General features: G+C 42.1%; 1 protein-coding gene across 6 annotated transcripts in view; it reads left to right on the top strand.

Annotated features, from left to right (window-relative positions):
* The window catches only part of DLG4 (discs large MAGUK scaffold protein 4), a 584,369-nt gene extending 575,440 nt beyond the window's left edge, over nt 1–8,929 (top strand). For all 6 annotated transcript variants that reach the window (XM_069215534.1, XM_069215536.1, XM_069215538.1 and 3 more), the window contains one exon: nt 5,972–8,929. In XM_069215534.1, coding sequence (XP_069071635.1) covers nt 5,972–6,078 — 107 coding nt within the window. In that variant the 3' untranslated portion in view covers nt 6,079–8,929. The remainder of the gene's footprint in view (nt 1–5,971) is intronic.
* Nucleotides 8,930–13,350: the final 4,421 nt, after the last annotated feature.

The following is a 13,350-nucleotide window of genomic DNA, read 5'->3' on the forward strand; positions in this document are numbered from 1 at the left end:
TGCATCTCGTTTCTACAGCAATAAAGAATAAAAGTAAGGACGTACCATAAGTGCATCTATATGCCAATGAGTATTAAGAACTTACACCGGACAGCAGTAGTACACCTATGATTTTCACTGTGTACTTTACCATTGTACAAACGGGATCCACATACTCTGCCTTCATCAGTTAACTATATAAGCCTTGTAGAAAGTCTGAGCACCCACATTTATATGGCTAAGAACCTTCCATCCACATATTTCATCAATCACAATCCCTAAGATAGCGACCCCAAATAAAGTTTTCTTATGCCCTTTAAAAGATAAAATAATGAGCAGATGGCGAATGACCTAGACAACTGCATTGGTATGAGACACCCCCCCCCCCCCAAAAAAAAAAAAAAAAACGGGACCTCCATCACGTCACATTATAGATCCACACCTATATTAGTGATCAAGACCAAACACCATTTTCTATCTGAACACATACTGGACTGCAACTCAACCTAGCCCTACGGTGGTATAGGAACTCCAAAAACTTTGGCAACTGTAAACATATAAAGGATTATAATGTAACATGTTTGTGTCCATAGCAATGAATAAACTCAAAATACATAGTATCAGTGTAAAACGTTCAAAAACTACAAGCCATAATTATGACAAGTGTAGAAAAAGACCAGGACATGTCTACAGTGCAATACAGCATAACCAACCAAGTACAGAATATTTCCATAAGATGAAGAGAGACAACACTGTGGACACAATAATATGTCTATAATGTGATTTCTTCTTTTAAGGACTGAACATGAAGATGGCATCTGCACCTTGGTGACACCCATGTCAGTCTTATCCACCCAAAACAATTGAGGCATACCATGGTAGTCTGGCACAAAGCCCACAGCACAAAAATAAAATCTTTGAGGCATGCTCCTCCAGATTTAGCATTGAATACAGTAAAGGTCAACATCCTTCACCAGGCCCCTGCCATAAAACCACACAAAGCATCCATGCACAGCCCCAATCTGGATTAAAAGTCCTCCCACCAGAGGGGGTGAAAACTTTCTTTTCTGCAAGGCGTGGAGTTGAGTTTGATGGTCACCACAATATGATCCCAAAATCCAAGTGAAAGCCTCCATTGGTACTCAAATGCCAGAGCAATCAATGCACAAAACAGCTGTAGATGTACTCAATGGAAGGCAAAGGAGTTTTTTTTTTTATTCATCCGTACACTCGAAGGATTGTTTCCAAGTTTCCAGCTCCAGGCCTCCGGCATCTGAGGAATAGCCATTCACTTTTGGACCTACCATTACCCTTTCCCAAGAGGATACACACATACCACAAGTCTGTCTTGTTTTCCACCACTCCCTAACACTCCTCTGCCCCTGTCAGATACTCAGGACAGGGACTCGGACCAGAGGATCCCTATTTATCCGGAGGAACCAGGAGAAGATCCATTTACCCTCTGGGGTGTGGGTTGGTGGACGGTCTTTGTGAATACTATACAGTTGACCCACAGAATGACCCCGGCACTGAGCCATACCTTGTGAAACCATCCCCACCAGATGATACAATGCATGCTGTCATGCAGCCTCACATCATTAAGTACAGATGCAAACTGTTGAGGATGAGGAAGATTAAATCTCTGGAAACATTCTCAAAAGCAGAAACATCTGTCACTCATCTTCCTATGCTGAAGTGTCTGATAAAAATTATAGTAGGCACAGGTTGTAACAACTTGCATAGAAAAGATGTATAAACCAGCCACTCAGGATCCACCGTCCATCAAAGGAGCCTTGTACCTAGCTCACTTGTCGTACATGCATTATGTAAGACAACTTCACCTTTAATTACAGGGGATGCTCCTCCTTTAGGTAAAGAATGTGAAAAACTAGACACAGCTGGTGGCCTGTCAAGATAGAAGATGTCACTGGGAAGTTATGGAGGAGCACAGTGGAAGACCATGAAAAAAAAAAGGGGGGGGGGGGAAAGAATAGCAGCAACGCCACAATCATGTGTGCCTTGGATGCAGGCGACATAACAGACATGGGTATGAGCGAACAAGTTACTTACGTTTGGTAGCATTTTAGCTATTAGAGACATATTCTAGTTCCACATTCCTTACCTTTTAATTTTCCCAGGTGTCAGTCTGGATCCAGAGATATTTCATTGGGCAGTACCCCTGAACGCTGTTGGGTGGCTTCAGTTGACTCCACGTACGTTGTGGTCGCCAGATATGATGTTGTACATAAGCGCCACGCCAGCACGCCTACATCAGTTTCTTTTCATAACAGAAGCGGAGAGCTGTGACATGAAGTGACTCAATTTCTCTTCCTCTGGATCACCCTACGCCTGTAGGGGGAAGAATTACCAATCTTCCTGCCACAATAGGAACAGATTATATTAAACCAGAAGGTCCTAACTGTTGTTTGGAAGGGCACTGCCTCTAATTCCACACATGCCCTCCCAATATCAGACCTCCTCATTACATACCGAGTTCAGATCATCTATGACTCCTAGAATAAGAGGTAAAAGTGCTTCAATTAAAGGGTGCTCTAAAACCAGTGCCACCACACCAGAAAGGGGTGGCCTCCCTCTAATTCCTCATTCCCTAGAAGGACGGCACCTTAAAGCCATCATCGCTCCGCAGCCTTTGTGAAGTCCATTCAATCATCACATTTTCATATGGCTACCTTAGAAGACGATATCCCATTACTACACAAGGACATTTTCACGGCAGCATTAGACCTTAAGGACACTTATTTGAACACAACAATGCGTCTGGCACACCATTGTTACCTTTGTTTTAGGGTAAGCAGAAAAACATCACCAATTCCACACCCCAACTGGGTTTAGCAAATACATGGCAGACATACCATCCATGTATTTCCTTATCTGGACAATTGTCTGATAAAGACCAGAGGCAAACAATTCCCACATACAACACGCAAGGGCCTTACTGCGCCTACTTGCTTTCACAGTCAGTCTGAAAAAGTCACATCTCCAACTCATTCAACCCTTCTTGGGGTCCATACTAAATGCATAAACCGGGATGGTACACCCAAATCCATAGAGGTGACGACGTTCCAGCAACTGCTGCCTCTTTTTCAGACACCACGTCCTATTACTGTAAGAACTGTAACGTAACTGATTGCCACGACGGCTTCCAGCAATAAATTGTACTATATATGCACCCTTTACAGGATGACTTTGGGAGGATCCTAACAAAGGCCCAGCATTCTCTAGACTGGCGGGATACTAGCAAAATCTTAGTGGGCACAGGCCTTCTCTAGACTCACTTGTGCAAGGCTAAAAACACTAAATGAAACTACAGTGTAACAAAACAAGTAGATTCATATAGTGTCTCAGTATAAGAAATAGTTTATTTTTACAATGCAGGTCGAGCGTATATCTTAATACCACTTACACTTTACTGCAATTGCATAACATCTGCAAAATGGATAGTATTTATCAATTTTCTTTGTGTCCTTAATTAAAGCAATTTTGGATGGACTAAAAGGACTATTCCTCCAAAAACACATCCTGCAACTGCATCAAACGTAAAAGTTGTACAAAGCTTATGTGCACTACCCTTTGAGCCCTTTGCTCCTGTTCATTCAAATTCCTATTTTGGAAAGTGGCATTCCTAAAAAGTCACCTCTCAGTCGTATTGGTGAACTTTAGGCTCTTACAATTCACATCCGCTAAACAATAGCACAACCAGCCTTTTTTCCATCCACAGACTCAGCAGCTGAAGAAGCACTATATACTCGATGTTAAAAGAACATTACAAATGTCTTTATTAGATTTTCTAAACTTTCTATTGCTTTTCCCAAGCCCAATAAAAGGGTCTCTTAAATGGATAGATAAATGTATAAAATTCTGTTATCAGAAAGCAACGGCACATTGCCAGTGCCTCTAAGGACATGCTTTGCACGTGAAAAAGAAGCAATACTTGCTTTCTTTAGAAATATCTTGTGTGTGCGTGCCCCGCTGGTACTTGGTCTACATCACACATTCTCCCTAAACATTACTGAGTCAATGGACTTGCTCGCCAGCAAGCCCTAATAATCCAAGGAGTTTTTTTCTTTTTTTAAATTCTTTCTTCAAACATATACATCATCTGCTACATAGGCACTGCTTTTATGAGGGGCTACTTTACGTAGAGCACATGTATCTACAACCACATATGCTATAAACGGAAAATGCTACCTACCATTTATTTCCTGATGGTAGCATGTTATGACGTCAGTTCACATGCACTCTCCCTCCTCCCCGGATGATAAGAGATCACAGATGTTAACATATTTTCTGCTCATCCCTTGTCAGCACTATATTTCTCTGGAATGAAAATATCACTCCGCTTCCACTAATTGCCCTTCAAGCAGGAAAGCAACCTAAGGTGGCACCATTGTGCTGATGCATTTTGGGACAATAGAGAAGTCACAAAAGATCTTGTGACTCAAACTTCTTTGAAGAAAAACAACTTGCAAACATCTAGACCATATACTACGTTGAAGGAATATGCATAGCATGTGTATCACCAACACTACATGCTAAGAACAGAGGGCTAAAGCATAAGAATAATGTTCTGTCTTTTTCGCTCTATATATGTATATAATCACTGAAAAAACAAAAGTTAAAGAGATGTTTGGGTTATGAGAGAATGACAGTTAAAATATACCATCTGAAACCAACAAAACCACTAAAGTTCACCAGTTACAATTATCTCAAGTAACTATAATTTGTGCCATTGCCATGCACTGCTAATTACCTCAAAGGTTACACATCACTTATGATATGTTCTATGACACCATTTGATAACATCTGATATGACATAATTGATGACAACACTGCATGGCTGCGGCACGAGTTATAGTTACTTGAGGTAACTATAACTAGTGAATTTCATGGGTTTTGTGACATTCTAACCTAACTATAACATCCCTGTTTTCGTTTGAATGCAAGTTAAGATATAATTACCCTACCTAACTGTATTATCACTTTGGCATTTTTAGTGAATTTCTAAGTTTTTTTAAATTAATAGTTTATGTTGCGGCCAATGAGAGCAGAACCGTAAAAAGAAAAGCCCCCTTGGCCAATGCTATGGCTCTATTTTTTGCATTTAATGCAACCACAGGACTCTTGCAAATCCAACTGTCCAGATACACAGAGTTTTTGAACTGTAACATCTCAGAAAGCGCTGAACAGATTTTCACAAAATCATTAAAAAAGCACACTATCTGGACCGAGATCTAGCTGTATGCCAAATTTGGAGTAATTCCGTTCAGCAGTTTTGACTGTAGCCCTTTCCAAAATTCCCCATGGAAAATTGCATGGGGAAATTACCTCTTGGGCACCCCCACCCCTTTTTCCCAGCCTCCGCTTTACAGATTACCATAAAAATTCCCTGGGGTTGGTGTAGGTAAGCTGTCTGGAACTGCTTACGAGACTCTGAATACACAGTCCTAAAAATGTAATAGGGACCCAAACAGCAATTTTTTTTTAGGGGGGTTAAAGCTTCCCCAGTTTTATAAATATTGGAAGTTTTTATTAAAATTGAAATGATACATGAATTTAGAAAACTTGCATTGTGAAAATGTTAGTTGCAGAAGTTGTTTAGTGGCATTCCATGGGTGGAGGAAACAAAAAGCACTTATCACTAAAGAACAAATGTTTTGAAGAACAAAATAATAAAATTCTGATCTGAACAGTTCATTACCTCAAACCTGTTGGAGTGAAAGATTAGCAACTTTGTAAAGTTGTTTCCTCAACTTCAGGAAGTGTGATAATCTATCAGCCTCTTGTTTACGAGTGGTCCAACTAGAGGCGTGTCCCGGTTACAACAGAGTTGCTCAACCTGAATATAGCCCAGGTTCCCTGGTAATCATACTCAGTGTCACCTGCACTTGTCAGAGCTCCTTAAACTGTGTATGCAAAAAATCACAAAAATAAAAAGGCCAGCATTTATTCATGACTTCTCTTGCTTTTACAGCGGTCGTTGAAGGAGACAGCTTCGAAGAAGTTTACCATAAGGTGAAGCGAGTGATCGAGGAGCTGTCGGGCCCTTACATCTGGGTGCCTGCCCGCGAAAGACTCTAAGACTCTGAACTACCCCTGGGCCACGCACTGGCCTGTCTGCAGCCACTGTAAAGACTCAAAGTTCAATGGTGCCCCGACAAGGGCGGCGGGGGAATGCCCCATCTTTTTCTGATTATTTTTCCTCCAGTCCTGCTTCAAATTTAACCACCCACCAGTCTGCTTCAAAAAAGACTTGTAGCTGCTTTGTCTACTGCTCTCTCCTCCCCCTTCTGCCTCCCTGCATGCCGCCTCCTTTGACAGCAAAACAGGAAAAAAACCTGACAACAAAAATCAGCGAAAATTATTGTTACGGAAACGTGTGTGTGTGTCAGTGGGAACTAAGAAACAAAATGACACTTTCTACAAGATGATGTCTTCAAAGAACTGGAGGTGTGGTTTTATTTCGTAGGTCTTTCCTTTCTTGCCAGTGTTTTATTTTTATTTTCATTCCAGTGGGCAACTAGTGAAAAGGCTGGAAAGGATCTGCAGCTGCACGCCTTACCCTAAAATACACCTCGCAGTCCTTTGGTACCAGGTTGACAACAAAATATAGTGTATTTCAAAAACAGCGTGAAGGATCCCTCCTAGTGCAAAAGCCAATACCATGACAGTGAAGGTGGTACCTCCCCCAGTAATCATTGAAATTATTTTGCTGACAGCAAGTCTGGTGCTTCCAACCAACTGCAGAAATGAATACTAGTACAGCAACAGAGAGCGAGAGAGAGATGCACCTGACCACTTGCAAAAGTGGATTCTAGTTCTGTACTGCAAATCTGTGCCAGAACGTCGCTCTGAACCAAGAGGCAAATACACCTAGGATCCTGGATTTGAAATCCCTGCCATCATTTGAAAGTACTTGCTAGAGCCTTCAGCAGGCCTGAAATACCCAGCTCTTTGGGGGACGTTTTGGACAATCTATGCTTGTAAAACCATCAGAAATTGCTCTTTCACTAGAATGGTTTTGAGTTTGGAGGTCGCTCCATAAGGTGCATGGGTAAATTGAAGGAGGAACTTAAGCCAGCCCCTACCCATACACACCCACGAAAGAAAGAAAGAAAACCGCTTTGATGAATTTTTGCTTTTTCAACCATTTTCTTTCTGGGGCGGGGGTAACATTGATGGGGGAAAACGTCTCTCTTGTTGGATATTGCCTCAGCACTCTGAGTGTTGAATCTTTCTTTTCCATTTGAAGGGGCAGGCATTTGGCAACTAAAAGCATGAGGTCTAGGCCGGAAACATTGTCCACCTTTTTAAAAAACTAAAAAGAAAATTCCAGAAGATGATGGGACCATATAGGGGGGAGGGGGAGGGGGAGGGGGAGGAAGGCATTCCTTGGACAATTTCATCTCACTATTTCCAAAATCTAAACTAGTTTCTTTGTGCATGGACATGAGTAACTGTGGCTTTAAAAAAAAAATACCACAATTCAAAAACATGCATTTATCAATTTAGGAATTTATTTTTTTGGAAGAAAAAAAAAGTCTATAGCCGTTTTGTGAATATTTTGAGTAATGGAAAGTATTACGGTCACAGAGATGTATTGTACGGAGAAGGGGACGGGGTGGTTTTATCCGTGCTTTCCGTTTTTTTTGTAAATAAACGAAAGGGGGTACCCGCAGGAAAAACTGGTTTTGTTGTGGGGGTGGGTTCTTAAAGGAAATGTGTACTCTTTTTTTTCTCTCCCCGCCGTCAGTTTTGTTGGATGCAGGGCGCAAGCTAGCTGTGAGTGTTTTTTTCTTTTTCCCCACAAGGAGTGTAGAGTGGAGGATAAAGAGAAAATCAGCAGTTAGGGGTGAAAAGAGGAACACAGCCTTTTAAGATTTGATGCTAAAAGGAAAATAATGGGACGATGTGCAATGAAGGAATGGAAAAGTGCCAGAAAAATCTTTATGGAAAGTGAAAAGACAGCATGACTGAAAAAAGTTACGTTACCTGCAGAGCACTCAGTAGGAGAGAAACACTTAAAGGTGTGTAATGAAAAAATATGGCTTGAGAAAGATAAGAGCAAAAGAACAGTGGGAAAGAATACAGAATAGAAGAACAAAGCGAAGAGTAGAGATGAAGTAGTTCAAATCCTTTAAGGGAGGGAGTGTAGGAAGAAAACAAAAGAGAAATTAAGCAGTCAGCAAGAACACTAAACAGTAGAAATAGTGAAAAGCAAATGAAGCCAGCCATTAAAATTTTGAAGCGAAAACCAGGAGCAATAAGGCAGTGATCGATATTAGAATGTCAAACACGAAAATATAGAAATGGAGGAGAGGAAAAGAAAAATGTAAAATACGATTTAAAAAAAATATATAAACTTGAGAACTAAAAGGGATGAACAAATGTAGAACGGAAGGAAAGTAAAGTAAATAAATTCATTGTGGAATAGAAAGTGAAAAATATTAAGTAATGATTGGGAGAAAGAAGAAAGTAAATGGGCAAAGGAAGAATATAGAAAGGGAGAAAAGTGTGAATATATATAAAAAGATTGTAAAGCTTGATGGAAAAAGGATAACGGGATAAAGGAGAAAAACAACCAAAGAATGAGAAGAAGGAAATAAGTTAAAAAGAAATCACTACAAAGTAGATTGAATAGTAAAAGGAATAACTGACAACGAAGTGAGAGGAAGAAAATAGATAAAGTAGAAAGAAACATGAAAATGTGAGTTGAAGGACAGAAGAATTAAAACCTTAAACGAAAGGAGAAACAAAAACACTGCAGTCTACAAATGAAGGAGAGGAGAATGAGGAAAAAAAGAAGAAATAAAGGGTGAAACAGTCCAAGATGTGAACAACCGTAAAGAAGAAAAGAGTGGAAAAAAACATTTAGCGACAAATTATTGAAATTTACTATTTTACTCCAAAAAATAAAACATTTAATTCTGTACTGAATGCCTTGTTTCCTTAATGCCAACAGGTCCCAGGGCGAATTCCCACTTGTTTCCAGTGGGGCAATATCACCTGAAGAGTGGTAAACCGGCAATGGGAGTGAGGGAAGGTGATATATTGAAGGAACGTGGTTTGGGATGTGTGTGAGTCTTTACTAGTCTGTTGTACCCCCAAACAATACTATGTTGCCTGCAGAAATATCTCTCCTTGAGCTGGTGCATCAGTAGTTAGTGTGCCATTGGCATCATGGTATATGTTGTACAATATTCAGCTGACCAACAGCAACATTAATAAGTACACAAGGGCAGTAATCTTACAATGTAAGAAACTCAAACCAAGCACAAAAGAGGGCGTTCCTGTATGTGTGTATGTATGTATATATATATATATATATATATATATATATATACACACACACACACACACACACACACACACACACACACACACTCGAAGGCATGGGTAGCTGCAGATATACATGGTATGCACAGGTCGTGCCATCTAGTGTTGGGCTCGGAGTGTTACAAGTTTTCTTCGAAGAAGTCTTCGAGTCACGGGACTCCTCCTTTTCAGCTCCATTGCGCATGGGCATCGACTCCATCTTAGATTGTTTTCTTTCCGCCATTGGGTTCGGACGTGTTTCTCTTCACTCCGGTTGTTCGAGTTGGAAAAATCTTACAAACCCTCTAAATTCGTCAGTATTGTTTTCGATCGCGTATCATCCATCATCGACACCTCTCTACCGGCGGATACAGATCTCTACTTGCCCTTCGGGGCACCCGCACCCAACTTGGGCCTGGTCGGCCCAACCAAAAGTATTGTCGAAGCCTCAGGACTGGACCCCGTTTAGATTCTGCCCTCGGTGCCATACCAAGTATCCCTGCACGGATCAACATCTGGTTTGTAACCTGTGTTTATCTCCGGATCATCGAGAGGATACCTGTGAGGCCTGTAGATCCTTCCGCTCGAAAAAGACTCTAAGAGACTGAAGATTAGAGATGGTGTCCAGAAGCACCGAACGCCTCGACGCAGAAGAGGAGGAGATCAACCACACCGCCATCTCCGTTCAGGGGTCCGATTCCGAACAAGAGTCCGACATCGACCGACCAATAACAGCAGGCCAGCACGCGAGTATGCTTGCCCCGACACAATCCAAGCCCAAATATAAGGCCTCAGGGACGCCACTGCCAGAAGGCTATGGCTCCACCCATAAGAAAGCTACCGGTGACCAAGCAACATCTTCAGCACCGAAAAAGGCCACGCCAACAACAAAGCCTTCGGACTCGACTGAAATCATAAGGCACCGACCCATTGAGCCAAACCTCGAAAGTCCCTTTTGGAGCAGAGGCCAACAAGTACTCCAGGCCCTTCGGTGCCGAAAAAGCATACATACACTGAGGAGCATGGACTTACAAAGCAATTAAAAGAAAGCCATAGATTTGATGAGGAATTGACACAAATGGAGGATTTCGATGAGAAACAGGCCAGAATACAAATCCACAAAGACACTGGCAAAATCCTCACTGCACCTGCTCTAAGAATAAAGAGGAAACTGGCCTTCCATGGACGTTTGGACACTGACCAGCCAACGGCTAAAGTGCCAAAAACCAGAGAAAAATCTCCGCCTCCTCAGTTTTCACCTCAACAGTCTCATCCTCATTCTCCTCAACTGTCTCCCCACCTGCTACACCCACTGCACAGTCTCCACCACAAACTATACAATCACAACATGACACGGATCCATGGGATCTCTATGATGATCCAGTCTCAGATAATAGTAGAGTGCTATCCATCACACCCTGAGGACAGTACCTCATATACACAGGTTCTAGCCAGGGCAGTGGCATTTCACAACGTGGCCATGCACACCGAACCTCTGGAGGATGACGTTTTATTTAACACATTGTCCTCAACTCACGCCACATACCAGAGTCTACCCATGCTTCCTGGCATGCTAAAACATGCGCAGCAAATCTTCCAGGAACCAGTTAAGGGAAGAACTATAACTCCAAGGGTAGAGAAGAAATATAAGCCACCCCCCTCAGACCCCATTTTTATTACACAACAGCTACCCCCAGATTCCCTTGTGGTCAGCGCAGCAAGCAAAAAGGACTAATTCCTAGTCCCCTGGAGACAAACCCCCTCCAGATAAAGAAAGTAAGAAATTCGATGCTGCAGGTAAAAGTGTGGCGTCACAGGCAGCCAATCAATGACTTATAGCCAATTCGCAGGCCATCCTAGCCAGATGACAGGGCTTACTGGGTTGAGATGAAGGACATTATTCAGTATCTCCCCAAGGACCAACAGGAGAGAGCCCAGCAGGTAGTAGAGGAGGGACAAGCAATCACAAATAACCAAATCAAGTCGGCGCTAGACTCTACAGATACAGCCGCAAGAACTATTAATACGGCGGTCACCAATAGATGACATGCATGGCTTAGGTCATCAGGATTTAAACCTGAAATCCAGCAGGCTGTTCTCAACATGCCTTTTAACCAACAATTATTCGGCACACAAGTTGATACAGCCATTGACAAAATGAAAAAGAAGACGCTGACACTGCCAAAGCTATGGGTGCGCATTATTCATCCCAATACAGAGGCTCATTTCGAAAGCCTCAATATAGGGGAAGCTTCAGACCCCAACCATCCAAGCCATCTACCTCACAAGCCAAGCCCTCTTACCAGACGCAATACCAGAGAGGGGGGTTTCGGGAATCCTACAGAGGACAATTCCCCAGAACTAGAGGAAAATACCAATCCTCAAAACAACCCACTAATACCAAACAGTGACTTTACCACCACCTTCCCTCACCACACTTTCCCTGTGGGAGGAAGACTGCAAAACTTCCACGCCCACTGGTTACCCATCACAACAGACAATTGGGTGTTATCCATTATCCAACATGGTTACTGCATAGAGTTCACACAAACTCCTCCAGACATTCCCCCAAAAACGCACAAACTTCCATCTCAACACATTTCAATGTTGCAAGTAGAAGTACAGGCACTATTACTCAATCAAGCCATAGAACTTGTGCCACATCATCAAAAAGGAACAGGTGTTTACTCCCTGTACTTTCTCATTCCCAAAAAGGACAAAACATTAAGGCCAATATTAGATATCAGGACTCTCAATCTCTACATGCGATCAGAACAGTTTCACGTGGTAACACTACAAGATGTAGTCCCACTGCTACAACAACAACAAGATTTTATTACAACACTGGATCTAAAAGATGTGTATTTTCACATACCCATCCATCCAGCTCACAGAAAATATCTCAGATTTGTAATACAAGGAAAATATTACCAGTTCAAAGTGTTACCTTTCGGGATAACAACAGCTCCCAGAGTATTTACAAAGTGCCTTGCCGTAGTCGCAGCATACATAGGGAGACAGCATATTCATGTCTTCCCATATCTCGACGACTGGCTAATAAAAGCCAACACTCAAACACAGTGCCAACATCACACACGTTATGTAATAAACACCCTACACACACTAGGGTTTACAATAAATTACCAAAATCGCACCTACAACCAGCACAAATTCAGCAGTACTTAGGAGCCACATTCAAACACCCAAAAAGCACTTGCAAGCCCAAGTCCACAAAGAGTGCAATCGTTCCACAGCATAGTGCCAAAACTCCAGCCAAACCAACCGTACACTGTCAAATTTGTCATGAAACTATTGGGTATGATGGCATCATGCATCACCATTGTCCCAAACGCAAGATTAAACATGGGACCCTTACAACAGTGCCTTGCAAAACAATGGTCGCAGGCACATGGTCATCTCCAAGATCTAGTGTTGATAGACCGCCAAACACACACCTCGCTTCAGTGGTGGAATTCCACAAATTTAAACAAATGGCGGCCATTTCACGACCCTGTGCCGGATGCCATTCTCACAACAGATACATCAATGATTGGATGGGGAGCACATCTCAACAATCACAACATTCAGGGACAATGGGACAACAAACAAAAACAACTTCACATAAATCACTTAGAACTGCTAGCAGTATCCCTAGCACTAAGAGCCTTATAACCTCTTCTTGTTCAAAAACACATTCTTGTCAGAACAGACAATATGACAACAATGTACTACCTAAACAAACAGGGAGGAACCCACTCATCACAACTTTGTCTTCTAGCACACAACATTTGGCATTGGGCAATTCACAACAACATATACCTGGTAGCTTAATACATTCTAGGGATTCACAATCAATTAGCAGATGACCTCAGCCTAGATCACCAACAAACGCACGAGTGGGAAATTCACCCCGAGTGCTTCACAAATACTTTAGTCAGTGAGGGACACCAGACATAGATCTGTTCGCCACCAACCACAACATGCCAGAACTTTGCATACAGGTACCCACACCCTTGATCCAAGGGCAATGCTCTATGG

Source organism: Pleurodeles waltl, chromosome 12 (assembly GCF_031143425.1).
Source record: "Pleurodeles waltl isolate 20211129_DDA chromosome 12, aPleWal1.hap1.20221129, whole genome shotgun sequence".
Classification (NCBI taxonomy): domain Eukaryota; kingdom Metazoa; phylum Chordata; class Amphibia; order Caudata; family Salamandridae; genus Pleurodeles; species Pleurodeles waltl.